Raw genomic sequence first — 26,478 nt, 5'->3', positions numbered from 1 at the left:
CCTCTGACTACCTCAATGTCACCAGGGACTGGTGTGCATTTGTTGTTCTTAGCCGATGCTCCCGTCCCTACTGCAGCCTCGCCCTCTGGAGCCTAGGGGATGGGCTTGGGCCCTGGAGCCCCTTGAGTCAGGGTGCAGCCCTGACCACCCATTTCTTTCTCTGTTCTCCCTGACGTCAGAAGGCAGAGTGCTTATTCACTTTGGAGGCTCACTCACAGGAGCAGAAGAAGAGAGTGTGCTGGTGCCTGTCGGAGAACATCGCCAAGCAGCAACAGCTGGCTGCAACGCCTACGGAGAGGAAGGTAAGGACTCCGCCAGCGGTTGCAGCCCTGGCTTTCACCTTTCCCCCTCTGCTAGCCTAGCCTTTAAGCCTTGGATCTGAGCTGGGAGCCATCCTGAGCTTAGCCCCTGGACCTGGGGCAGCGGGCTTAACAAAAGGTCTGTGTTTGAATGTCTCTTCTCAGGGTTTTCTGTGGGTCTGCAGAATGGGTTTGGCATTGCTTGCAGGGGAAGCCACAGCCAAATTGAGCATGGCCCATCAATTTTCAGCTCCCCTCTTTGGTTTGCCAATGACAAGGTTTAACTGTCCCCTCTGCTGTTGGATAGGTTGTATCCAGAGGCAACACACTGCTGTTAACAGTAGCCCAAAGTAGACATAACCAAGGGGATGTTTGTGGTAGAACACAGTAGTCTGATGCTTGCCAGAGGCAGGTGGAACTGACTTTGGATTGCAGAAGCCTGGGGCTGGCCATCTGGAATATCGGGGAGATCGAAGACGGCAAGTGAAGGTTGAACTGGGACCAGTACACCTCTGTACCAGGGGAGTAGATGAGATGGGAGCTGGACAACAGTCTTCTCCTTTGATACTCAGATGCCCGTCACAAGGCACAGTTGTTTGCCTGTTGTAAATCATTCAGATGTCTTTTCTTACTATAAATGCTGGCTGTTTGGTATTTAGGGTGGAGGCTGCAAAAGCTGCCAGGGTGGTAGTTCTGCCAGCTCTCGGGGAGGAGGAATGAGAGGGGCCTGCCGCTTGTTAACTTGTGGGCCTTGTTGCTATTTGATATGTTCGGGCTACTGAGTCATGTGCTCCTGGCTTGCAGAGGTGGCATGTAGGCACATGGAAGTGGTACTGGCAGCCTCTTTCAGTGGTGGACAGCTGTTCTCCAGCAAACTGGTAAGGGAGGTGAGGGTCGGAGAACTGCACCAGCCTAGACTTTGAAAGGTGTCTTGTTTTAAGGGGAGAGTGAGTCATACACTGCTGTTAATGGCCAATGTAACTGTGGGTGTGGCCTCTTATTGCCCCATGCTTTGATGGCTCCATCAGTAGTTCCTCTCTTAAGGGTTGCTGTGAGCATTAAATGGGGGAATATATACAGTTCATGGTATAGCAAGCACCAAGTGTGTAGCAGGTGCTTATTTAACAAACACTTTTAAGTGGAATGCACTGTTCCCCCAGCCTTATCTCAGGTGGCACTAGCTGGTCCCCATCATCACAAACCTCCATCACCATGACTATAGATAAGCTGCTTACCCCCTGTGGATTTATGCTGGCTACAGTCAGAATGTAGGCCACTTCCTCTTCAGTGGGACAGCCCCCAGGACACCCACAGCCAGCACCCATGTTACTGTTCCATAGGCTTTGTTCTTCTCCTCTGGGGGGAGAGTGCATTGTGCTTTGACTCCAGAATTTTCTGGCTCTGGGGAGTGTGCCTGCCTTGGAGACTCTGTGGCACAGGCTCACCTAAAGGCATCCTGTATTTCAGAGAGACTCTGGGTCCTGCACAGCAATGGGCTTAGTTGACTCACCCTAATACATGGACATCCCAGGCAGGCAACAGTCTGGACACCTTGTCATACCAGCGCCGTGAGTGTACTAGTAGAGGAGAAGCTGTAGGGGGTGCACAGGCAGGTGGAGGAGGGTCTGGTTGCTAAAGTAGCTTTGGAGCTGTGTTCTGTGGCTCAGACTTAGGATCTGCCTAGACTTACACATCTCCATTCCCCTGGGAAACACTTACTGAGCCACTTTGACTTTTGTGAGGCAGGCCCCTCCAGGTAGGTGTGTGTGTGTGTGTGTGTGTGTGTGTGTGTGTGTGTGTGTGTGTCTTGCTTCTCAACCCTACCCAGCCACACCTCCACCATACCCACTTAAGGAATTTTAACAATGAATTTCATGAGTCACTTACAGAATGCTTCTTGAAAGAAGTTCTGGGAAATCTGATCCTGTCCAGCCTTCTATCAGTCCAGACATGCTTTGAAAACTTTAATGACTAGGCCCACTTCTCACTCACCTGTACTCAGCCTCAGAGTGACTACAAATGTCCTTTCTGAGGGATGGCTTTCCCCAGGCCTGGCCATGAAAGATACTGTCCTCCAGGGAAGGAACAGGAAAGCCAAGCAGGTCTGGGAAGCTGACTATTACTTCTAGGCATGTAGGTTCTGCTGGGCAACTGCTGGGGTGCCATGCCTTTTCTACTTTGGTCTCTCTATGAACACTCTGTCTTCTGTGGAACTGAGGACACGGTGCTTAGTTAGGCAACTGCCCCAATCCAAGACCTTTCCAGGGACAGAAAGGCACCCTCTCCTGCTTCCTACACAGCCCCTGTTCTCTTCATCATGGTGCTGACCCTTTATAATTTGTCCTCAGAAGGGCAGGTGATGCTTCCTGGGGGACATGGGGGGGTGGGGGATGGAGAAGGTGCATGTAGGGAGCAGTAGTCAGGTGTGTGGCTCTACCCGCACAACCTATGGTAACCACTCCCAGCCATCACTTGCTTGGTCCCTTCTGCTCTGTGATCCTAAGAGCCCAGGGACTGGAGCTAGCCACCTCTCTTAGAAAAATACACTCTGGAGAGTTCTGCCCAACTTTCTGTGACATATATGGGAAGGGAGAAGTTGGTCTGTGGCTCTTAGCAACATAGGGATCTTAACAGTGGGGTGTGTATGTGTGTGTCCGTCCATCGTTCATCTGTGGGTGTCTTTGTGTGCAGGTCAGGGGTCTATGTTAGGTGCCTTCTTCAATTGTTTTTCACCTTAGTTTTAGAGATAGCGTTTCTCACTGGAACTGGAGATCTGATTATGCTAGGCTGGCTAGCCAGCTGGTTCCAAGGATCTGCTTGTCTTGGCCTGCCTAGCACTGGGATTACAGGAATGTGACACTTTTTACATGGTTGCTGGGTTCCCAAACTTAGATCCCCATGCTTGTACACATTACCTACCAAGCGTTCTCCAGCCTCCACCTTCACCTTTTGAAACAGGGTTGCATGTAGCCTAGGCTGGCCTCAAACTCTGAAAGTAGCTGAGGATGACCTTGACTTTTGGATCGCTCCTATCCTAACCTTCCAAGTGCTAGGATTACAAATGCCAACCGCTATACTCAGTTTATACAGTTCTGGGAATTGAATCCAGGGCTTTGTGTGTGCCAAGGAAGTACTCTATCAACCAAGTTCACTCTTGGCCCTCAGTAGGTTCTCTTCTGTGGGAACAAATGATCTGCCTCCTGTTCCATCCCAGCTTCTTTCTCCTGCTCGGCACCCAGGCCTCTTCTTTAGAGCTCTGCTTTTCTCTTGCTTCATTATCTGTCCCTGGGGAGTGTCCTCTTTTCTTCTGCCTTTGATAATGTGGACCAGGCTTCCTGTGCTGCATACCTAGCTTTACTGTGACGCTTCTCATTATATTAGCTCGGAGCTGGTCCCTGCTGTGGCCAGTGAGGCTCAACCCTGCCAGGGACTGGCTGATCTATATAGCTTTGATTATTTGATCAAGTATACATGATGGATGTGTCCTCCGTGTCTGATGCGGCTTTAGATTCTTTGGGATTACAGAGATGAATGACACCCCATCCTGGTCCTTATAGACTTTTAATTGGATGATGAGGGCACTGAGAATGTGATCCAAGCAATGGTGTCCATGAGGGTGCTGACTATCCATTCAGGGTCAGCAGTGAATCTCCCACTGACTGGCCACTCATGCAGGTGCTTCTGGGCCAGGCTCCAGAACCTTCTGAACAGAGTAGTCTTGTTTCAGTCCTCAGGGGCCTGAGGGACCAACCCCATTCTCAGGTGGATCCTGGGCTCCATGGGCTTCATGGAGGAAATATCACAGTCTCTCCTTTGCAATCGCAGGCTGCTGATGGAGACAGATATGGCAACAGGTAGTTCAAAATGACTGCACAGACATGTGATATTGGGAGACCTTGGGGCTGTGCAGGGTGCTGTGGCATGCAGGAGGTCCCCAGTGAACTACCTGCTGTGACTCTCATCTTTGTCTTTTAGCATGCCTGTTTAGGACAATTTATTGGTATCCCTGTTTATTGAGGTTGACACTGGTACCCAAGCGCATCTAACAACTCTTTCCGGATATCCCAGTAGCCACCTGCCAGATTTCAGGGCCCTGGAAGGGAAACTGAGGCCTCTTTGGTTTTCCGATGGTGGTACGACTTCCAGATGTGACTTCCAGATGTGACACTGCCTTTGGGACAGCTAGAGATGGGTCTCGGAGATGCCAGGGACTATTTGAGTGTCTTAGAAAGAAGCACAGTCAGGTTGTGGACTCAGGCAGTCCTGCTCAGAGTGGACAGCGAGCTAATTCCAGTTCTGTCTGGTTCCACAGAAACTTCACCCTTACGGCTCTCTCCAGCAGGAGATGGGGCCAGTCACCTCCATCAATGCCACCCAGGATAGAAGCTTTACCTCATCAGGACAGACTCTGATTGGCTGAGCAAGCCCAAGGGCAGGACTATGCTTCTGGCAACTTTGGGGCTTCCCCTATCACACAGTAACCTCATCTCAACTGGACCCAAAACAGAAGACCAAGATGGTGGGCCTAGGGTCATCTGGAGGGAGTGGTCCCATGGGTGTTTGTGGACCTGGCAACAGGAGGAACAGTGGTATGAGGGACCCTGTGGGTGTGTGCAGACTGTTACCAGGAAGTCCTGGATGGAGAAGACTCCAAAGCAAGCTTCCTTCAGGAGGCTAAATGGCACCTGGGCACCTTCCTGGGCACAGCAGGAAAGAGGGAGAAGGCACTCGAATAGAAGACGATGCCTGTGACCCATTCCTGCCGGAAGACATCTCCTCTGCTCATTCCTATTTCAGATGGACACCTTTACTTCCTCAGTCAGTGGGTACTGGGGGGCATCTTCTTTGTGCTAGTGTATGTGCTAGAGGATACTGTGCTCCCATCAAGATCTCAGCCCTCCCCGTCCCAATAGGGAGAGAACACCAAATAAACCAACACCGATCCATGACCACACACTGCAAGAGTCTAGACAGAACCATCACAGATGTCTTCAGACAGGGCATTATGTCTAGTTGCTATGTGTGGGGTGTGAAGGGGAAAGATACAGCGTGAGCTGAGGCCTGTGAGCTGGAAAGGAGCTAGCCAGCCAAGGACTTTGGAGAGAGCATCCCAGGCAGTGGAAAAAGCACAGGAAGAGATGAGAAGGAGGGAGCATGGTGTGCTGAGGAGGCTGGCGCAGCTGCGGCTTTGTGAGGAGGAGGATGGAGCCAGGCCACACTATTCAGGACATAGATGGTGGTTGCTTTGTGGATTCCTACCTACAGTACAGGAAGGCAGGCTTGAGGAAGGGTGTCACAGACTCCTCCAGTGCATGCCTATAAGATCAGATTGCAGTTAAAAGGGCCCCAAGTGGCTGTGAGACTGGTTAGGGCTCCCCTTCAGGCCTCCAGGGTGAGGAATGATGGCGACTTGTTCTAGAGGGTGCTGGGATGGTAGGTATTGGAAAGGTAGGCTCTGGGATAAGGAGTAATGATGGCTCACCCTTGCCTGCCTTCATGCTCCACTGGGTCTTGCTATCTTGGCGGTATGAGGTTTGAGGTCTCCCTCTTAGGGACTCCTCTGCTCAGGCCAAAGCATGAGCCAGTGTTGAGCTTTTGGGAATGTCCACAAGTACCGGAACAGTAAAGCTTATTTTTCCCAAGATGGGAAAGATCACATTTCCCCTGTTCGCAGGCTCCACAGAGATCACCAATATTTGTTCTACCTTTCATGCTAAGGGGAAGGAAGCTGGGGCCTTGCACTCTGAGAACTCCCGGTTTTTGCTTTATGTAGGGCTCTTAAGGGCCAAGAGCCAGTGGCCAGGGCCAGATGCAGCTCAGCAACTTTCACAGACACAAGGTGAAAGGAATCCTGCCCGAGCCCAGTGATGAATGAGAGCTGGGCCCACTCCCATCCACCCTGCTGCGGCTCTGGGCTAGGTAGCTCACCCTTTTCTAACTGTAGAGATCCAGCAGGACAGAACCGCAAGGCTGTGGATCAGAGGGCCATATGCTAGAGAGTATTTGTAGGTTTAGGTACTGAGGGCTCAGAGACAGAAAGCTGCAGTAATGGCTAAGGCCAGAGAAGCCCCCGGCCTCAGTCATAAGGACCTTAAGGAAGATTTTTGTGCTGTTTTGAGTTTGCTAAACTGCCAGAGCCACCTGAACTCCTAAATGGTAACCCAGGAGAGAGTATGTCCCTTATTTTCCATTTCTCTTCCAACATTGGAAAAGTGAGCCATGCTGAGTTATCAGTCTATCAGGGAATGGGGTGAATCTGCAGGGATCAGGCTAATGCCCAGCCCAGTGAGGAAAGATGGGCTTGGTTCATGGGATGTGTAGCACCACACTGCCAGCCAGTGATCAGCCCATAGGGTGAACCCGAGCAGCTGCTTCTGTGCAGACAGCAAACTACACTTTGATTTCATTTGATTCTCTCACCTAATGATCGTAAGGTCATGAAGCACAGGAGAACCACCAGTGTGGGAAATCAGCAGTCTTGCCTCCCCTGGGTCTGGGAACTGACCTCTGTCTGACAGATGGGTACAGAAGACAAGAAGAGCTCTTGGCTCAGAACAATGGAGGATAACACCAGTCCTGCGGATGGGCCGTTCTCCCCAATAAGCTCCTCCTGAGTAGAATAGATCCTCCCATCAAGCTCCCAGGCCTGCTGGCTGATGGGGAAGAGGACCGGTACTCCCGGCAGGTCCTGGGCTAGCTTGCTCAGTGACTGTGGTGAGCCACAGCACGATGGCCACCTTGCTTCATGAATCAATGCAACAATTAATTTGGTGTCATGGATCCCGAGAAGATGAAGTATGACCTGGTGGCCTCCACTCTTCAGTCCATCCCAGCTGTTCAAGAGGACGAACAGCTCTCAACGTTGCCTCTGAGAGTCATAATCACGGGAAACATGGCTGGGCTCCTCCCTGTCAACATAAATCATGCTACGAAGCACACAATGACTTTTTTCCTGATGGGCTAATTGTCTTGGGTGGTATCTCTGGCCCAGGAGCTGGGAGGATGGAGGGTAACACAACCACTTTATTGTTGAAAGGCCAGCTGTGAGATTTGAATACAAAGTGCCTCTTTTAGTCTCCTATGTGTTCTTGGATCCCTTTTCTGTATCTCTGTCCCTGAGTCCTTTGAAGCTCATCTCTCATATAAGCTCTCATGCCTGAGTCTTTTGGCCCTTTGGGAGCTGGAATTACACAGAACTACTGAGAATGGTGTTACTTATTTGTACACGTTTTATTATTATTATTATTATTATTATTATTATTATTATTATTATTATTATTTTCCCTTTTGACATCTGTCATTGAAACCCTTACTAATCACAATCAACTCCAAGGCACTAAGAAAGTTCTCCAGAGAGGCACGGACAGCTTTGTCAGGTGGATGCAAACCTTCAGTGAGAACCCCACAGTGGACATGCATTTTGGAGATGGTAGTGGGGTCCCAAGCTTTGTCTCCCCTAAACAGACTCATTTTATAAACAAAAAACATCCCGAAAGCTTCTGAGGAGTTAGGTGACTTAACCTGTGTCACACAGCCAGTGAGAGGTCCAGTCCATTGTCCTGTGTGGATTCGAAGGTGTTTTGAGGGACAGAAGTAAGAAAGGTCATCCATGAGCTTTCAGGAGAGGCAGGAGGCAGTTATGGTTGTCTTAGGCATTCCACCAAGCAAGAGTGCTTTGGGGACAGATTAAGTTAGACACATTATTTGCCACTTGGTGAAGCATTAGTTTTCCCAAGCAGTGGCCCAGGTTGGGGGGGTGGGGGGGAGGAACCAAGCAAACCTATTTCCACAGGATTTGACAGAAGTCTGAAGTGAAAGGCAGAGCTGTGCTCCTGAGACAAGCTCTCTGGAGATTACATATCTTCCCCTTCTCAGTCTGGCTTTCAGCAGGATAGTTGGTCACCATCATGGGGGACCCTGGCAGTAAAGGAATGGTGCCAGAGGCAGGGAAGAGTAGCTTAGGCTTGAGCCTGCTAGTCTGAGCATGGGTACAGAAGATTGGAGACTTTAACCCAAACCCAGCGGAGAGGGCTTGCCTCTGCCAGGATCCAAGCCTGGGTTTTGCTAATCCGCTGGTTTTAGAGCATCAGCTCTAAGTAACTGGGAATCAAAGGGATCAGATTTCAGCCCCCCCTCCCCCACTCCCTCTCTACTGAACATTCTTTTCTCCAGCTCCACAGCGTTCAGACCTCCTACCCTCCTCCCTCAACTACTGGCTCGGCTGAGAGCAGACTGTCTTACATTCGGACGCAGCCATCTTATCTTTTCTTTTCTTTTTTTTTTTTTTAAACTCTTAAGGAACAGAGAACCACCTGCCTCTGTGCTCTGTCTTACCTTTCTTTTTACTCCAAGCTAGTCTCTGAAGAGGCTGCCATCCCCCAGCCGATGAGCTGCCAGACGCTCCTATGTGAGCCAGGCATGGCATCTAACTTCTGACCATCACCTTTTCTTTTGATCCTCACTAGAGCCTGATGTGGTATGTTATCCCCTTATGAATGGACTCCCACTCTACCTAGTTTGCAGATGAAGGTTTGGGGTCAATTGTTCCCTTGCAACCACAGACCATTCATTCCAGCTAGGAAGGACTGACAGGGCTGGGTGGTCACAATCTTGTTGAACGGCTGTCTCGTGGTCACAGCTTGACTGTCCAGGCTCTCCTGGCTCCGTGGGTGGGAGTGTTCCTCCCAAAAGTTCTTGTGACTTTCCGTGGGCAGGCTGTTCCTTGACACCATTGTCCACTTTCAATGTCCCTGAAGGCTGCAGTCCCTAGGGAGACCATGGCTTAGCACCTCTGTGACACACCCTTTCTGAGGCATGCCTCAGAGGCCGCGGCCCCCCCCCCCCCCCCCGCCTACATTCTGCTTGCCAGAGAAGTGTGTTCATGCTTAGCATGGAGAACCAGGTAGCAAATTCTACCTCACCTGTAAGCCTGCAAGCTCCTTAGGAGCGAGTGGAGGCCGTACCCTATTTCACGTTCTGCTCCGCTGTTGACTGGCTCGTAGGAGATGCTCTGTAGTGGTCAGAGGACTGAATTCAGCTGGTGGGTGGGACCCTCCTTCTATTCTATAATGGAGATTAAGAAACAGGTTCAAAAGGGGGAAGCGACTTTTTTTGCCCAGGGTCATGAGCAAACTGGTGTTAGAGTCCTGGGACCAGAGCTGAGGTTTTGGTTCAGAGGTTTTACTGTTTCTCCATAGTTTTGTAGATACCAGCAGGACCACACCCTGGCTTAATCTATGATGCAATCTGGCCAGGGTTAAACCCTATCCCCGTACTCATGTAGGCATCCTGGGGGAAGGAGGGGAGAAGAAAACCTGATCATAACTTCTTGCTTTTCTAAGTCGGAGGACTCCCCTCTCCACAAACCCTCTGCCTCTGAGAAAACCAGAGTAGGGATTCAGAAGCCATGGTCCCGAATAGTGACTTACCTAGTACTTACTGTGGGACCTTGAACAAATCATTTCACTTTTCTGATCATCTGTTTACTTATCCAAAAAAAAAAAAAAAAAAAAAAAAAAAAAGGGTGGGGGAGATGAATATAAGTAGTCTCTAGGGTCTGCCAGAGTGCAGACCATAATGGTTGGCACACACTAGGTCTACCCTTCAAAAAGCAGGAAACCAACTCAGGTTCCTTATCATCGTCATTGTGCCTGGAATACCCAAGCCCAGACTCTTGACACTGGAATTACCAAAGGAAGGTTGGGCAAGAGTCAGCACCTCGTGGGACTCTGGGGACAGGTTTAAGGAAAGATTTCACAGATGAGTCCTATTGGCTCATAGCACAAGGAATCCTAGTTACAGACACCTATGTGAGAAACCCTTTCCTACTTCCTCCCCATCCCAGGCTGCCCTGGATGTTTCCTGTCTCTTTCCTCTCCAGCCCTCTGCCCTTCACGGTGCTCAGTGTGCACTGGACTGTCGCTTGGCTTCATGCATGTTTGCGTGCCCATGTATTCTTCAACCAGCCCTCTGCTCACCGAGCCACAGGCTTGCTTTCTAGCAGACTTGTTGGCAGACAACCTGACCTCTTTCTTGTGTTCTGCAGACCCTGTCAGAGGCTGCTGGTGGCTCTCCATTGCTGTTGGTAGCTGCCACCCATTGCTCAGACTATGCAAATAAAGATAATTTCTATTGAGGGTTCTTTTACACACTAGCATTTCCCCCCACTTGAGGTTAGTGCCATTATTGCAAGAAAACAGTATTCTAGTGGCCTTCTTGGCCGGAGCATTAAGAGTTATGTAGGTGAGCCTAGGAGGTGGACCATCACTTACAGCAGTCTTAAATGGTAAATGTATTCTGAGACTCACATTCAACTCCCAGGAGCCTTTAGGAATGTAACCCAACATATATATATCTTAAAGTGGAGAATATAGTGTATAGTATGATGAGTAAGTGGGATTTTGATCAAACCGTAGAATCCTTGAATGTGGAACCGAAAGCCCCCTTTGTCCTCCAGGGAGATCAACAGCTTAACAAGCCGATTTGTACAGACCAAGATCAGGATATGTGCTAGAACTTCGCCAAGGGTACGCAGTTGGAGGCTCGAAGGTCGGGGGGGGGGGTGGGGGGAGGATTTGATGGTCTTAGAACACAGAACTCTTTTTACTCAGCAATTGCACGATCATTAGGAAGCTCCCTGACCTGAACCGTAATGGAGACAGAGCAGCTAGCCCCATTTGTAATGGGCTGATGGTGCATGGATTATCTAGTCAGCAGGCATGTCTACACATTCTGGGCACGTTCTGGCTGGAAGGGAATGAATGGGCTGCTGTGTTTTACCTGGAGCCAGGCAGCGTGGGGAGTGTGTCGGGGGCTGGTAGAGACACTCTGCTTCCTGTAGACTGTTCTAAAAATAGCAGTGGGAACATTGCTGAGGGGAAGAGGAGGGGGCTCCTTGGGAGCTGGGTGGGGTTGACTGGCCCCTTCCTCTTCCTGTCAGGCCCTCTGTGAGGAAGTCCCACAGATTCACAGAATTGAGATCTGGGCAGGTCTTCACCTCTCTCCTTGCTCACATTACCAGGCCTGGAGACCTAGAGCTAAGAAAGGGCTGTTCTGTAGTCACCAGGTCTGGGGAGGAGGTTCCAGAAGGTGGCTCTTTTCCTTCCTGCTCTTTCAGGAGGCCACTTCAGGTCTCATGAGGCTTCCTTTGGTTCCTTGGGTGCACAGGGCCTGGGAACTCCTGGGACCGGATGTGGTCTGCCTTCGTGAGAGCTGCACGTCAGGTGAGGAGGCCCTAGCTAGTGTGTCCTGCTCCCTGACATCAGCCAGCTGGGCTTTTGCACCAAACCTTCCCTTTTCTGGTGTTCCTTCCTTGCTGACTTGTCCTCTGTTTACTTCCTGTACTGTCTGCAGAGAGCCAGCCCGAAGAAGAGAGTCTTAGGGCTCTGGCACTTTCTCTGCTCTTCCTAGGAACGGGCAGGGGCTGCTGAGGGACCTGCAGGGCTGTAAGATGAGGCAAGAACCTATGCAGTCTGCATCCACTCTGCTCTGTGATGATGGGAGCAGATGCATGCAGGACGTCTCTCACAAAGCTTGATGAGAGGCAGCTTCCCAGCTGGGCAGTGCTTGCGCTTGCCTCAATCCCAGCACTCAGGAGGCAGAGGCAGGCGGATCTTGTTAGAGACCAGCCTGGTCTGACGAGTGAGTTCCAAGACAGTCAATGCTATACAAAAATTCTGTCTGGGGGTGGGGGCAGGAGTGTGTGGATGGGACATGACAAAAAAAAACCTAAAACCAAAACCAAAGCAAAAACAAAGCCTGCTGGGAATTAGGTTCCCAGTAAGGAAAGCAGCTGTGGGGAAAATGAGTAGTGACCCATGACGAACTCTCCATGTCTACCACAGGGGCATAGCAAAATACGATTATCTTAGTGCAGCTGATTTTGCTGCTGTCATGAAGAATTGTAATTCCTGTAATTGATGTCATAGAGAAAACATTAGATACAGATGAACCAGGAAAAGATAAGGTTCATGATTTGCAGTGCCCACTGTTAACTGTTAGTAACATCTTGGAGTGTATACTGTCACAGATGTGTTTCCCACACATATTTCTTGTTTGCAAGTTAGGGTTACTTTCAGGTGCAGGTTTTTGTTTTTTGTTTTTCATTCTTCTCTCATACATTTCATTCACGGCTGTAGTTTCCTCTCCCTCCCCTCCCCCAACCCGGGATCCACCCCCTTCACCTCCCCTCAGAAATGAGCAGGTCTCCCAGGGACATCAACCAAATATGGCCTAACAAGCTGCAATAATACCAAGCACAGGTTCTCACAGCAAGGCTGGACAAGGCCACCCAGTAGGAGGAATGGGGTTCCAAAGGCAGGCAGAAAAATCAGATGGCCCCTGTGCCTACTGTTAGGCTGGGTGACGATTTTTTATTTTATTTATTTATTTATGTATTTATTTATGTATTTATTTATTTTGTTTTTTTGTTGTTGTTGGGTGTGTTTGTTTGTTTGTTTGTTTGTTTTGTTTTGTTTTGTTTTTTCAAGACAGGGTTTCTCTGTGTAGCCCTGGCTATCCTGGAACTCACTCTGTAGACCAGGCTGGCCTCGAACTCAGAAATCCACCTGCCTCTGCCTCCCAAGTGCTGGGATTAAAGGCGTGCGCCACCACCGCCCGGCGTGACGCTTTTTTAAATCCCCCTTTTCCCATTTCACAGTGGACTGTATCCATGATTCCCACTAACAAATGATACTCTACAACACCCCAGTTAGTCTATTTCATTCCATAGCTGAAACCTGCGTATCTGAGTCCTCTCAGAGTTAGATGCTCAAGTCATCTGGAGCCTGTAGAAAGCCCTGAGATACACATCCTTAGAAATGCAATGTGGAAGCCCCCAGGCTCCAGGTCATGTCTAGTATATTGTCTGACTCTCAATAGATATTTATTGACAAAGATTTTGTTGGAATTCATTTGGGGCAGCAGGATGTCTGGGTCAAAGTGTGTGCACTTGTAAAGTGGGTTCTTGCTCCAGTAGCTGAGTTACCCCTTCAGAATGGCTGTGCCCACTTCTAATGCCACCTGAATTGGGACCCTCATCTTCTTTGCCCTCACAGCTGGGGATCAAACTCAGGGCCTGCCTTGTGCACTAGGCTCAGCCAGCGTGAGATTTCCCATTTTCAATTCCGTAAGTCCTACTTCCCAGGAAACAAACGTCTTAGAAGAGAATTACGATTTCCCTGTGGCCTCAGTGGCACTGTGTATTGTTATATTAAAAAAATTTATTTTAGATTTATTTATTTTACATGTGTGCGTGTTGCTCGTGTGTATGAACATGTACCTACACGTATGCCTCATGCTTGCATAGTGCAGAGGAGGGTGTTGAATCTCCTAGAACTGGAGTTGCAGATGGTTATGAACTAACTGCCAGGTGGGTGCTGGGAAACAAAGCCAAGTCTTCCGTGATAGCAACAAGAATTCTTAACTTCTGAGTCATTTCTCTGGGCCCTATTATATTCTATTAAAAAGAAAAGGATCCCTTTGATTACTGGAGTTCCTAGACATGCCCTTTGGTTACTTAATAACCTCTTAGGGCAGTAGTCTCTTCAGGTCTTTTGTCCATTCTCTTTTCTGATGTGCTGTTTATAGTTGAATTGTTTATTCACAAAGAGCTCTTTATATAATACAGATTTTTGTACACTGGCCTTTTCTTAGAAGTTCTACACCTTGACTTTAGTTCACTAGCATTTTGCCCCGTTGGTTTCATTTACATATCTCTGTATCAGGCACCATACCAATAGTTTGAAATAGTTTGTCGTCCCTTCCTCCAACCCATCCTAAGCCTGTCGGCTAGCCCAGGATTCCCTTTGATTTCCTCTGCAGCCCTGAGATGCTGTTGAAACTATTTGCAGACATTGTTCCTGATGGTCACTGCTTTGAAAGCACCAGTTCTATGGCATTTTAAGTCGTCTTTAACCCTTGGTTATGTCATCAATCAGGAAATCTCTAAATACCTGTGACTTCCTTGCTGGCCGCTTTCTGATGGTACTCCATCTGGTCCTTGACTTCTGGGCTTCCAGTCACTGTGCAGAGAACTTTCTTGAAGCATTTTCCCGGCAGAATCAGTGGATGCTCCACTTTCTTGGTTCTCATAAAGCTGGAAATGTTTGGCCCTATGGCTGGAGTCGGCGAGCTTGGATAGAGGACTCTGGGTCGACAGTCCTTTCTTCTAAAAGGCCTGAGCACACTCCTTGGCCTTGTGGTCTTTACTGTCGAGCAAAGGGCACTGTTGACTTGACTCTCTCAAATCCCCTTGTGAAAACAACCAGCATTTCTCTTCCCAGTCTTTGGAATTCAGAAGCATCCCCAGAATCCAGGCACTTGCTCTCCTTGGCAACCGTCCTCCATACTGACTCCCTAAGCCATTTCAGCCTAGACACCCAAGGTTTTCATTAAATGTCTTTGCAATTGTGTTCTGTGTTCAATTTCTACTTCCTGAAATCTCTACTGCGAGTAATTAATAATAATGACACTAAGTGCACAGTATGCACAGTATGCCTTCCGTCTGCCACAATGTGTAGTCTGTCTGGCACTGTTGTTTTGATTCCAACTTTATTACTCTTTTTTTTTTTTTTTTTTTTTTTTAGCTTCAAAGAAGTTTTATTGGTAGTAACCCAAACTTGGGACCAGCTCAGTTGTCCTTCTGTGGGTGAAAGGTTAGCGTGACTCTGTTGCACCCACCCCAGGGAATAGCACTGGGTTAGGATTTTTGTTGCTGTTCCGATACCTGAGAGAAACGATGCAAAGGAGAAAAGATGTGTTTTATTCGCAATTTCAGAGGGTTCAGTCCATCATGGTGGGGAGAGAAAGTGAAGTGGGGCCAAAGAGAAGAGGCAGGACAGAAGAGAGAGGCTGTTTCCTTAGTCCTGTTTGCAGTGAAGAAACGAAGGAGGTTACTGTACTCTCCTCCCTGCCTGTCGAATCCAACCCCTAGAACCAAGATTGACCCAGCGTTGCCCAGTGCTGACTCTGCAGCCAATAGGGAAACCTTTGGGAGTCTAGACTGACCGACTGAATTACTGAGGGATACTGAGGCCTAAAGAGAAAGGGATGCATCTGTCAAAGGTTCTCTGGTGAATTTAGAGTTGAGAATCATCCATTCTTCCTGTCTCAGCCTCTCTTCTTCATCATCTTCGTTCCTGGGACTAGTGCATGGTCTTGTGGCAAACCTCCCTCATTTTGCTCCCATCCCTGGGGACATCTCTCTAAACGGCAGCCAAGATGACTCTTTCTGTTGAAGCAGTCTGGTCACTTTCTTGCTCCTGAGTGTTTGTTGAGTGACTGAATGAATGAGCAAACACTTTTAGAGTGCCCTGTGCGTACCAGTGATATATCAGTCAGGAATTCACCTGCTGCAAGTGACCCAAACCCACCCCACAGGCTACAGCCTGCAGATGGAATCCGCCAGATGATGGAGGACAGTTTTTGTGTATGGCAGGCTAGATTCAGGACCTTGACCAAGGTCCAGTTTTACCCTTTCCACTGCTTGGTTTTATCGACTTATGTGTTTCCTCACTCCTCAGTGGTAACAGTAAAGATTCCCAGACAGCCAGATTATGACCTTTCTGGTTTGACGCCTTCATTTCGGCAACAGTGCTAGGCCCAAGTCCCGTTGACCCATGTGCTCATCCCAGTCACTGAAGGATGTAGGATGGGTGAACATTGTCTGAAGGCTGGGTCACAGGCCCTTCTCTGGAGCCATGTGAATCACCAGAGTTGAGTCTGGAGGTGAGAAGTGGAGGCCCTCTGATGCCAAAGGGTGAATGGAAGCTGGTTAGGCTGACTCTCAGCTGGCAGCCAGCGTAGTCCTCAACACCATAGAGAGCAATCAGTCTAGGTGGTGGAAGGACCACTGGAGGAGAGGCAGACACCATCCAAATCTGAATAGTATGTGAGGCATCAGCATACTATTCAGACAAAGGGCTCTGCGGTAGTATCCGGCTAGCCTGGCCCAGGATGTTAAGAGAGGAGGCAGGCACTTGGGGTATAAGAGGGTGTTCTCTATGAGGACCTTAAAACAGGCCACTGTAGGTGCAGGAATGAGGAAGATGAAGGGAGCATGAGATAAGGCTGGAGGAGGGTTTGGGGTGAGGCTGTGGTGCCACCGGCTCCAGCCCCGTGATAAGGACTTTGAACTTGGTTCCAAGGGCAGTGGAGCTGCTGGGGCTGGGTTCCTGTGGTAGAGAGCTCACAGTGGCCACCTGCGGAAGGAACAGGGAGCCTTTTGGAACGCTTGCCTTTCCACACTGTCAAGGAGAGGTGATGGCAGCTTAGCCCAAAGAGGAGGCACTGTCTCAGATGGATAGGAGGTGAGACCTACATGCTTCAGTGATTGTTGGATGGATGGAGGGGCTTGGGAGAAGGATAATGCTCTGAACTGGCTTAGCCACTGGAGAGGTAGTATGGAGCCCAGTTAGTGAGTTCTTCCAGATCAAGGCTTGTTTAAACCAGAGCCTCTTAGACCCTATGAGGCAGGGCCTTTTGCTTCTGGAGGATGCTCACTGAGTGTGATTTGTTACACCTGGCCTGGCCTGGCCTCCATTCAGTGAGATGTACCCTCCCAGTTCATGCTCAGATATGGCAATGACAGGTTGTCGTGGGAGTTTCCAAACCCTCTCAGTTCTGCTCTTTATCCCATTGCAGGCCTATGAGAAGTCAGGCCACCATGCCTTTCTGCAGACTAAGTTTTGTGTGGACTGACCTAGATTCAAGTCCAGCACTCATCTTGGAGACAGGACCACTGATGCTCAGAGAAGGGAGTCGTCTTTGATTGGGAAGGCAGCAGCAAAGCTGTCCTGTTATTGTCCTGCTGACCTTCTGTTTGGACAGCCTAAGCTCAAACCCAATTATCCAAGCAGTGGGCAGGCCCCCGGGGGAGTGCAGGAATGAACTACTCCTGGCAGCTAACTTCAGAGGCTTGGGACTCCCCACTGCTGAGTCTACAGTTGAACATTTCCCAAGAACTCAGGCTGTCAGGGCACACAACCTGCCCCTTAGCTGGCAGAAGCATACTGGGTCAAGGATTGCTCCTAAAACTTTGAACTCTTGGGCCAGCATGTGGACAATTCAGGTGGAGCCAGAGAGGGAGACGGCACAGTGCCTGGCCATGCTGTGCCATGTCAGTCACCCAAGGTCAGGCCAGTACTATGCATGTGACAGCAAAGCATGTTCCAGGCAGGATGCAGAAGCTTGCTGGGGTTGGTGGCAGTGCTCCAGGATAGCTCCAGGGGGTGACCCTTGGCCCCCTACTTACAGCCTATGGGCTGCTTGCTTCTGTGGCTGGGAACACTGTCATCCTGAGCAGGGCAAAGTCTGGTATGGCGCTCAGGATGGTTGAGGAAGAATGGATAGCAAAGCAGACGTGTAGAAAGTATGAGCTGGAGACATGTAGTTAGGAGCCTGGGGCTCAGAGCAACTCTGCCTGGACTGAACATAAAACCGGCTTTCGAGTCAAAGAGGGTACAAAGTAGTTTGATTCTGGAACCAAAATGAATGACCAGGGTCTGAAAAAACAGATTTAGATTGCCCCAAATACAGCTTAATGAAGTGGGGTTTTGTTTTGTTTTGTCATTTTTTTTTTATTATTATTTCTAGTGAAAGAACAAAGTCATAAATCAAAGCTCTTTTCAAATTCATGGGTTAAAACATCAGATAGGCAGTTTACTGCAAAAGCTTTTAAGATGATAGGGGCCAGTAATCTGTTAGTACATTCCAAAGGCTTCACCTGATGGAAACTGTCACCTGATAGACGTGGACAATGTAGTCCAAGATAGTTCAGCTCCAGAGCAAATCTTCACCCTCACGGGAATTCTAATGGTCACAGCCTGCTGTCCCTAAACACTCATGATGGCCAGCTGCAGTCCACTCAGACAACTCTTAGGCCCACCCACCATCCCTCAACAGATATGATCACCTTGAACTTCCTGTTGACACCAGCTCTCCCAAGGAGTAGGCACAGAAACAACCTGTTCCATGTAGGCCTGGGCGGTAGGTGTGACAAATGTAGGCACTGATGCTACAGGCAGGGGCTGGCCTAACATGTGCTTGCCTCTAGGGCCCTAACAGCAGGGCAGGTCACATCCTCTCCTACTGCTTACAAAGCCATGTACCTGCTCTTCCTGGTAACATATGCCTTGTTTGGAGGACACACGCCACAGGCAAAGGGGTGGAAGAAGACAGAGCATGGTGAAGGCTCTGGAACAGAGACTCAGCAGGATTGAAACAACATATTAAAGTTTCTCAGCTGATCCCATGATAGGGAAGGCCTTTCTGCACAGAGTCAGTAGACCCCCCCTGACCTATGAGTCCCCAGTGAGTTACAGCCCAGAACTCCCTAAGTGAGCCAGCACACACTGAGCTTGACTTGGTGTGGGCATGTTCAGATGTTGTTGTCAAGATCCTTCCTCCAGACGGAATCTGTACGGACGAGGGCTTCTGATGCATACGGCTCTTGAGAGGGTCTTGGGAACACAGACTTCCATAAGCTGAGCATAACACAGTGGAGGCTGGGAGGGAAGGTACACAGAGCTTTGCTGCAGAGAGTGTTGCAGGAGGCAGCCTGTGTCTGGCAGTGTGCTAACTATCCTCTTATGCAGGGCCCTGCTGCATTTCCCTAAGGGTCTCCCTGGAGCTTGGGGGCCCTGACTTTTCTAGATGGGAGGTGGGTTCTTGCCGAATCTCCCTGGTTCTGGCCCTGGGATCTGCTGCTATTGGCTTTTCTCTATGCTTGGGAGTGGGCCTGTTTTCAGGCTCTTGGAGAATTTGCCTGTGGGACATGGTGGAAAATCTGAGCAGGGCTAGGTTGTTGCTCTGCCACTGCTATTGAACCCCCTTGGCAGACTTCTTAATCTCTGCTCACTCATCTGTGAAATGGGATATTAGAAATCATATCTGATAAGGTCCTGAGGATTTAGTGAATCATTCAGAAGGGCTCACACCAGTGATGGTGCTGACACAGAATGTCAAATGAATATTTATGTAGATCAGCAAATGGGACTGGGCTGGTCCTTGAGCGCCTAGAGGCCGGCCCCTGTGCCCATGGGCCACCTAGATGTCACTGTTCTTTATGTCCACCTTCCTTCCATGTTAGGCTGATAAGCACAGAGCTGCAGTGGACATATCACTAGACAGAAACCCCCTCTCCTAGTCTAGTCACAGAGTTGCTCTGTTTCCTTGGGAAAGTCTCCCTGGCCCCCTTCACTGGCCATAAGTGGGGAAGAAATGGTAAAGCATCCCCAAGGGCTGGCTCTCCAGGAAAAACAGCTTGGCTACGTTGACTTCCTGGTCCTGTGCTAGGCTGTACTTTGAGAAGGGCATTGGTCTGCTGTTGGCATCTGGGTAATGGAGAGGCAAGAGGCAGTAGAGGCAGTGGCTTCCCCAAGCTCCCCAGGTACTAGATGCTCCCCAGCCTGGCTTGGCTGGCTCCTTGAAGCTCCACTCTTTCCCCTGTATGCCACAGTTTAGCACATTATCAATGTGTTCTGGCCCTAGTGTCCTGAGTTGGCAGAGCTGTGTTGCCCCTCATAGCACGATGTCTAATTCTGGCCTTGTTCTCCTGATGGCTGCTGTCCATCTCCCACACTGGATGTCAGCTTTGTGAGTGCAGAGCTCAACCCATGTCATTTACAAGAAAGGTCTTGGCTCCTTCTACTCCCCACAAAATGAGGATTGAGTACAGTTTGTAAGTAACTAGTCCCCACAAAGGGTGGTCTGCACCATTGACCTGGCTAAGGGTATTCTTATAACCGTGAGCTTACATGTGCTTGTGGGTGGGAAAGACACAGATGGGCAGGCAGAGATAGAGAGGGGCCTGGGACAGGCTGGGCCATAGTAAGAGACACCTTTAGGGAGAGGGCAAGGTCAAAACAGCATACTATGCTCTGTTCTAGTCGAAGAGAAGAGAAGACATGGGGGCGGGGCTCCTTCTGACCAGTTCTTTCTGAGCTGTCACCCTAAGAGCTTTCTGCTAAGGTGAGGGATGCATGGGGTAGGCTGCCTGCTTCATCCTGGGAGCACTGCCCATACAAGACAGCACAGCCAAGCCTTAGGGTCCAGCACAGCCAAGCCTTAGGGTCCAGCACAGCCAAGCTTTAGGGTCTAACTTTTGGGCAGAGCCTGCTGTAGTAGGGAAGCATCACAGTGAGAAGTGGGCACCTCAGAGTCTTCAACCCTGGTCTCTGTGTGTTCTGTGTCACTGAGCTGATCAACTGTGAGCAACTCTAAACCCAGGATTCTTCATGTGTAAGGAGGGTAGGAGACCTGCCACCATTCAAGATCCCAGCGAAGATGAAGTGAACTGAAGCAGGCAAAGGTGCAAGCACAGGGCCTGGGCACAGAGTCTGTGTTCAAATGAGGGGAGCCTAGAGCCAGCTCTTGGAATACTCTGGATTCTGGAGATGGGCAGCTTTCATCCCCATTCTGCAGATGAGGAAACTTGAGGCTCAGAGAGAGGCAGGGACTTACTTAGGGAGACCTAACCCTAGGGAGACCTAACCCACCTGGGTTGGAGCTAGATTGACCAGCTTTGTTTTGTTTTTGTTTTTCTTGAGCCACATTGTCCCCCTCTTTTGGTTGTTATAACGGGCACTTTTTGGTCCTCTGGGGAGGAAGCTCAAGTCCTCTGTCTAGCTCAGATTCCTCAGATACACTGGGTGCCAAATAAAGACATGTGTTTCCCGCTGTGCTGGACAATGCTAGAAAGACCCAAAGTACCACTCCCTGACCCTGAGGGTAGCTGCATTCTCAGTCAGCTGTTCTGCTTGCAAGCCCTGAGTTCAACTGCAGCTCTCCACTGGGACAGAGCCTTATAGGGGTGGGGGTGTGATGGAGGAGCCTTGATGATTGGCTGGGTCTTGCTAGGGAGTGGGAGCCTCAGCTGGGATCATGTGTGTGGGGCTCAGGGAGGAATTCTCTAAGGATCCCAGGGTCAGGGGTGCTGACGAGAAGAATAGGCACCCCTTCCTCTAGTGTCTGTATTTTAGGGATCAGCTGGGGATCTGGGAATGGACAGCAAGGGACTCAGAGATGGCAATTTTAGTTGCGACTGCAAGCCATGCTCTAACTAGCGCACACTTTCTGCTAAAGGATTGGCCAGCGGAGGACTCTCTTCCTTGTCACATCCTTAGTGGGGAAGTGGTTGGGAAAATCACAGACTTTTCTATTTGATGGAAGCTAGAGAGCCAAGCCTCTCTTCTGAGTGGCGGCGGCCGGCTGAACGGGGTGTGTGTTGTGTTTGGGAAGGGCGCTCGCAGAAGGAGGAGGAAGAGGAGGAGAAGTAGGAGGAGGAAGAGGAGGAGGGACGAGTGATGCAAGGATTTTGAAAAAAAAAAAAAAGAAGAAGAAGAAGAAAACGCTACCTCCATGTGGGAGGTGGAACCTGGTCATTTGGTTCTGCTTTTCCCAGCAGGTACCGCTCCCCTGGGGAACTTGGGTAAGTCCATAAATAGCTCTACTGACACAAAGGAGCTCTGTCTGGGGAAGGCAACGGCTTGACACGGCCGGCCGGCCGGCTGCCCGCCCTCGGGAGGAGCCGGGTGGAGCCCTGGGGCGGGTGGCTGGCAGGAGCTGCAGCTGCTAGGAGTTGCCTGGGTCCTTGCTGGAGTGTGCTGGGTAGGTGCCTTGATGGCAAAGGTGTGAGTGTGGTGGTGGTGGTGGGCAGAGGAGGGTGGTCTCGTTCAAGACATCCCGTGTCCCTGTTTCTATTGTTCCTTCCCCAGGGCAGCCATTGAGAGACATCTTGCAACCAAACCGGTTCTGTTCTCTCTCTCTCTCTCTCTCTCTCTCTCTCTCTCTCTCTCTCTCTCTCTCTCTTTCTCTGTATCTGTGTGTCTGTCTAAGGGGGCGGTAGCTCCTCAGGGGTAGGGGCAGGATTTCACTGTGAGCTGCACCCTTTTTTCAGAGGGGCCAGCTAGCTTTTCTTTCCAGGAGACACTAGGAATGTTTGGTGACTAGTTGGGACACTATGTGGGAACGGAGTGCTTAGCCAGCAGGATTGGCTATTGTGTCAAGGATGCTGGCCACACACCAGGCACCGGGGATGGCAGTTCTTATGTAGACCCTATGGCTAGGGAAGAGCTGGACTCCTAAGCTGGTCTTGGGGCATCAATGCTGGTCTCTAAGACCTGGAAACACAAGCAGCCTTGCTGTGCGCTCCATAAGCTCAAAGCCTCCCCTGACCCTCGATGCCTGCCAAGGGAAGAGCCTGCACCTGCTCCCGTGGCTCCAGCTGAGACCACTCACTCTCAGAGCTAGCTCCTGTAAGGCCAGGCAGAGATCAGTTCTGTTCTCAACTTGGAGGACCCATGTCTTTATTCTGTCTCACGAGAACCCTAAATCTTAGACTAGAAGGGTGCCCTGAGTCCAGAGAGGGGGAAAGCCTTGGCTAAGTTCGAGCAGCAGGTCTATGACTGAGCCAAGCCAGGATTGTGGACCTCTGCCTCCCAGAACAGAGGAGAGGACAGGGCACATGAGAAGGTATTATCTAGCCCCGAGCTACAGGATCCCACTTGGAGACCGGCATTATTTGTTCAAGACTCTTGACTTAGTGTATGGCCACTAGACCCCTCAGCAACTCTGGAGAACTGTTTCCCATCCTGATGGTCTCTGGCTTTCTGCTATGGTTGCTTTACTCCCTGTTAGGGTGGCTGGAGTGGTTGCACACCACCCAAGCAAAAGCTGCAGTGGCTTGCTCCTCTGACACTGGCAGGATCTCAGTCCGAGTCAAAGTTTCCACCCAGTCCCTCTGAGTCCTCCGTACCCAGCCAAGGGCCACCTCTCTTCTTCCTCAGCTCTAGCATGTGGCATGGCTTAGCCCAGGGGCGGGGAGCCTCTAGGGGGCCAAGTTGCAGGATGGGGCACAATCAGGCCCAGCCCAGCATCTGAGAAACAGGAACATAGTGAGGATGGAGACCATTGAGACAGTCCTTGTCGGGAGCTCTCTGCTTTGAGCTAGGATGGTCCATTAGGCTCCTGATAATAGGTACTAGTTATCAATGAAAGAACTGTACCTCCCAGCTTGCCTGCCTTTCTTCCTAGTTTTCATGCACACAGTTTCCTCAGCTTAGAGAGCCCTTCTTTTTTGTTCTTTCTAGGTCTTAATTGCACCTAACTTTCATACCTGGAGTGAATACATCTGTCTGCTGCTGGTGGCATCTCTGGTGGCTGCTTGTGTCCTATTTATGCAGGATGTGGGGCTTATTCATCCCTTAGTCACCCAAAAGCCCAGCTTTTTCCTAGGGCGTGGCTGGAGAGAGGTGTTGATGTCCTAATGAGTTAGGGTAGGTCTTTTCTTGCCCTCCTCCCACCCAAGGCCATGTTTCGATGTCCAGGTCAACTCAGGCTGTCCATTCTAGCTCTGTGCCTGGCAAGAGAGTAGGCACTGCCAGGAGAGGACCTGGCCAGCCGTCCCTTAGGAGGATCCCTAAGTTCTATGCATCAGTGTGATATTAGGACGGTCAAAGGAGTTGAAGGCTGGCTTTGCTGGGGAGTGAGGCAGGGAGAGTTTTGACTTTAACCTACCTGAAGCCATAGAAAGAGCTTATTCAGGGGGTCATACTGTGCTGGGTGGTGACCCTGCCATAGTTTGGCCGTCAGAGTTAGAAAGTGGAGCCCTGGATGGAGTTATTGTAACACTCATGGTCATTTGCACAGACTATAGGGGCTTGGAGCTTAGCTTCTTGGACCACTTTGGAGCGGTCATTCCTTGGGCTAGATCTTCAACACTGGTCCTCCACCAGGAGGATCTGCCTGGCTCTCTCAGAAGACTAACTAGAGAGGGAGAACCCATGTCCAGCTAGATCCCTGGGGAGCTTAAACTCTGCTTCCTATTTGTCCTCTGAGCATCTGGAGCTGATGGATTCTGTTTACCTTCTGGATAGAGAAGGGATTGAGGGAGAAAGGAGAGACTTTCACCTGAGGTTACATAGAACCCAGGACTCTGGTTGCTCAGCCCAAGCCTCTCCTTGTTGCGAATCTCAGGGTTTATGAGCTTCACTGTGGAGCACCCTCTCTCTTTTTTGCACTTTCCAGTGGTACCCCTTTTGGGCCCTCAGGCTTACTGATTGAGCTTGCTGACCTCTAGAAAAGCAAGCTGCTTCTCATACCTGATCTGTGAAGGGTGGGCAGATTCACCCGTGTCTCTAGCTCAGTTTCCCCTTTGGAGCAAAAGAACTGGATCAGATATTGCTAAGGCATGTTCCAGCCACTGGGTTCTCTGGCTCTCTGCAGACTTAGGTCTAAGAGTCAAGGCAAGGCTCAGCTGAGAAGCAGCCTTTGGCCTTTCTGCCTCTTACTCAGGAGCTTCTGGGTTAGAAGCCTTCTCGTGCAAGCTGCAGCTCAGGGAGGTTTGTTGTTGTTTGTGGAGTCTGTCCGTTTCCAAGATGTCATTGCTCAGGGAAAACCATCAATCCTCCCAGGGATAAACAAGGCTGCTTATGGCTCAGCCCCCTAAGCCCAGGGAGGCTGGAGCCACTCACAGCAGGCCAGCTGGGCTCAGTCCCAGGGAGCTGATGCCCTACACCCACCCCACCATCCCATCCCCCCTCCACAAAACCACTAGTTAGCAGAGTGGGGTGGAGGGAGAACCCACCACCAGCCACTTGGGGAATCAGAGGGTCTAGGCACTGAGAAACGGGGAGAGAGTCTCCATGCCCTCTTCTCTCTGATGGTGGTCTGGCTCATAACATCAGATGTGTGGAGAGCTGCCAGCTGTACCCTTTACCCTAGGATCTCTCCCTTCTGGACACAATGGCCCAAGCTGATACCTTAGAACTTACCCAGGCCCCCAGTTTAGGAAAATGGGCGGAGTGGTTAGTTTCAGGGGACTTGGTAAAACATTCACCATCTTCCCTGTTATTTGTTGGTAGGTTAGTCTCAGTCTGATAGCAGCACCTGGAAACAGGTGGCAGAGTGGGGCGGGGTCATGAAGAAGGACAGAGGAAAAGCTGTACAGAGCCTGGGGGGTGGGGGGGGTGGCGAATGGCTGGCAAGAACCTTGAGACAAGGCTGGAAGAGGTTAGGAAAGGGACCATAGAATGGAAGGTACCTTGGATTATAACTGGTGTCTGTTCTGGTCAGGACACGAAAACGTCACCAAAGAGAGTATAGTTTATAGTTGGTCCAAATAGAAACTTAGTTCTGTTTGTTTTGCCTCTCTCCTTCCATCTTTTCCTTCTCTCCCTCCCTCCCTCTTTCAACTTTCACTTCCCCCTCCCTTCCTGTCAACCCTGTTAAGTACCTTTGTGTAACATCCCCTTTCTGGGGCCTGGAGGTATCAGCATAAAAGGCTCAATCTGTGATCTCAGGCTGGATGTGGGGGTGGCCCACTGTCAGTGCCCTTGAGAAGCATCTGGTACAGCCTGGGCGCCTCAGTGAAGCTTCCTACAGGAGTGAGGCTGTCTGTCCATGCACATGTGTACCTATCCGCAGAGCAGGAAGTGTCTCAACTTCCTTTCCATGTAGATGTGATTTTCACCTGACCCTACACATTACCCTCCACCCCAGCCACCTGCTCCTCCTTACTTCCAGAGGCTGGCTATGGCGACTTGTCGGGGCGAGGACTCTGGACTTGAGGGCAGTGACCTCACTTTACAGTGTGCGTCTCTCCTGCCCGTGGTTCCTCTGACAGTGGTCAACCTCACTGGTCAAATGAGATGCAAATGTGAGACTCTCGGATGAGGAGGAATCGAGCCTGTGGATTCCAGGTCATCTCACAGAGGACCAGATGTCTGGTCTCATAGGTGGCTGTTGCTAAATACGGCCATGTGGGCGAGGTACTTCAGACAGGGAGGACTGACACAGAAGGTGACGGGCGCGCAGGCAGCAGCTTTTTGGAGGACAGTGGGAATGTGTTAGAGAAGGTGGTGAGCTCACAGGGGACAGAGCAGTTGTCTCTGGCAGCGAGGTCACTGTTGAGGGCCTCCCTTTGTCTTTAAAGTGAACTTTTAAGTGGAAGCCTGGTGTACTGGGGAAAGATGACAAGAATGCAGCTCATGGCTTTTCACCAGATGGACACACCCTTTCGGGTCCATAAGGAGAGCCTCCCATCCAGTGCACTGGGAGTGTTTCAGTGTGCCCTTCAGTCACGGTGGCCCCGACTTCTCTCACTGATTGCTTGCCTACCTTGGACTCTGTAGAAATAGGACGCTTGAGTAGCTTTCATGCTGACTTCTTTCCTTCAGCGTTT

The 26,478-nt window shown here is 50.3% G+C and overlaps 1 protein-coding gene across 9 annotated transcripts in view; it reads left to right on the top strand.

Moving 5' to 3' along the window:
* Nucleotides 1–26,478, top strand: part of Rgs3 (regulator of G protein signaling 3) — a 136,122-nt gene that overhangs the window by 85,212 nt on the left and 24,432 nt on the right. For 3 of the 9 annotated variants that reach the window (XM_076934840.1, XM_034502415.2, XM_034502414.2), the window contains 2 exons: nt 180–302; nt 4,612–7,505. In XM_076934840.1, the coding sequence (XP_076790955.1) occupies nt 180–302; nt 4,612–4,719 (231 nt within the window). In that variant the 3' untranslated portion in view covers nt 4,720–7,505. Of the gene's footprint in view, nt 1–179; nt 303–4,611; nt 7,506–16,463; nt 16,607–21,550; nt 21,727–21,749; nt 21,906–26,478 lie in introns of those variants that run through there. The other 6 variants (XM_076934837.1, XM_076934838.1, XM_076934839.1 and 3 more) reach the window with 4 other exon arrangements.

This window comes from Arvicanthis niloticus, chromosome 5, assembly GCF_011762505.2.
Source record: "Arvicanthis niloticus isolate mArvNil1 chromosome 5, mArvNil1.pat.X, whole genome shotgun sequence".
In the NCBI taxonomy this organism is placed as follows: domain Eukaryota; kingdom Metazoa; phylum Chordata; class Mammalia; order Rodentia; family Muridae; genus Arvicanthis; species Arvicanthis niloticus.
This window is presented reverse-complemented; position numbering and strand designations above follow the sequence as displayed.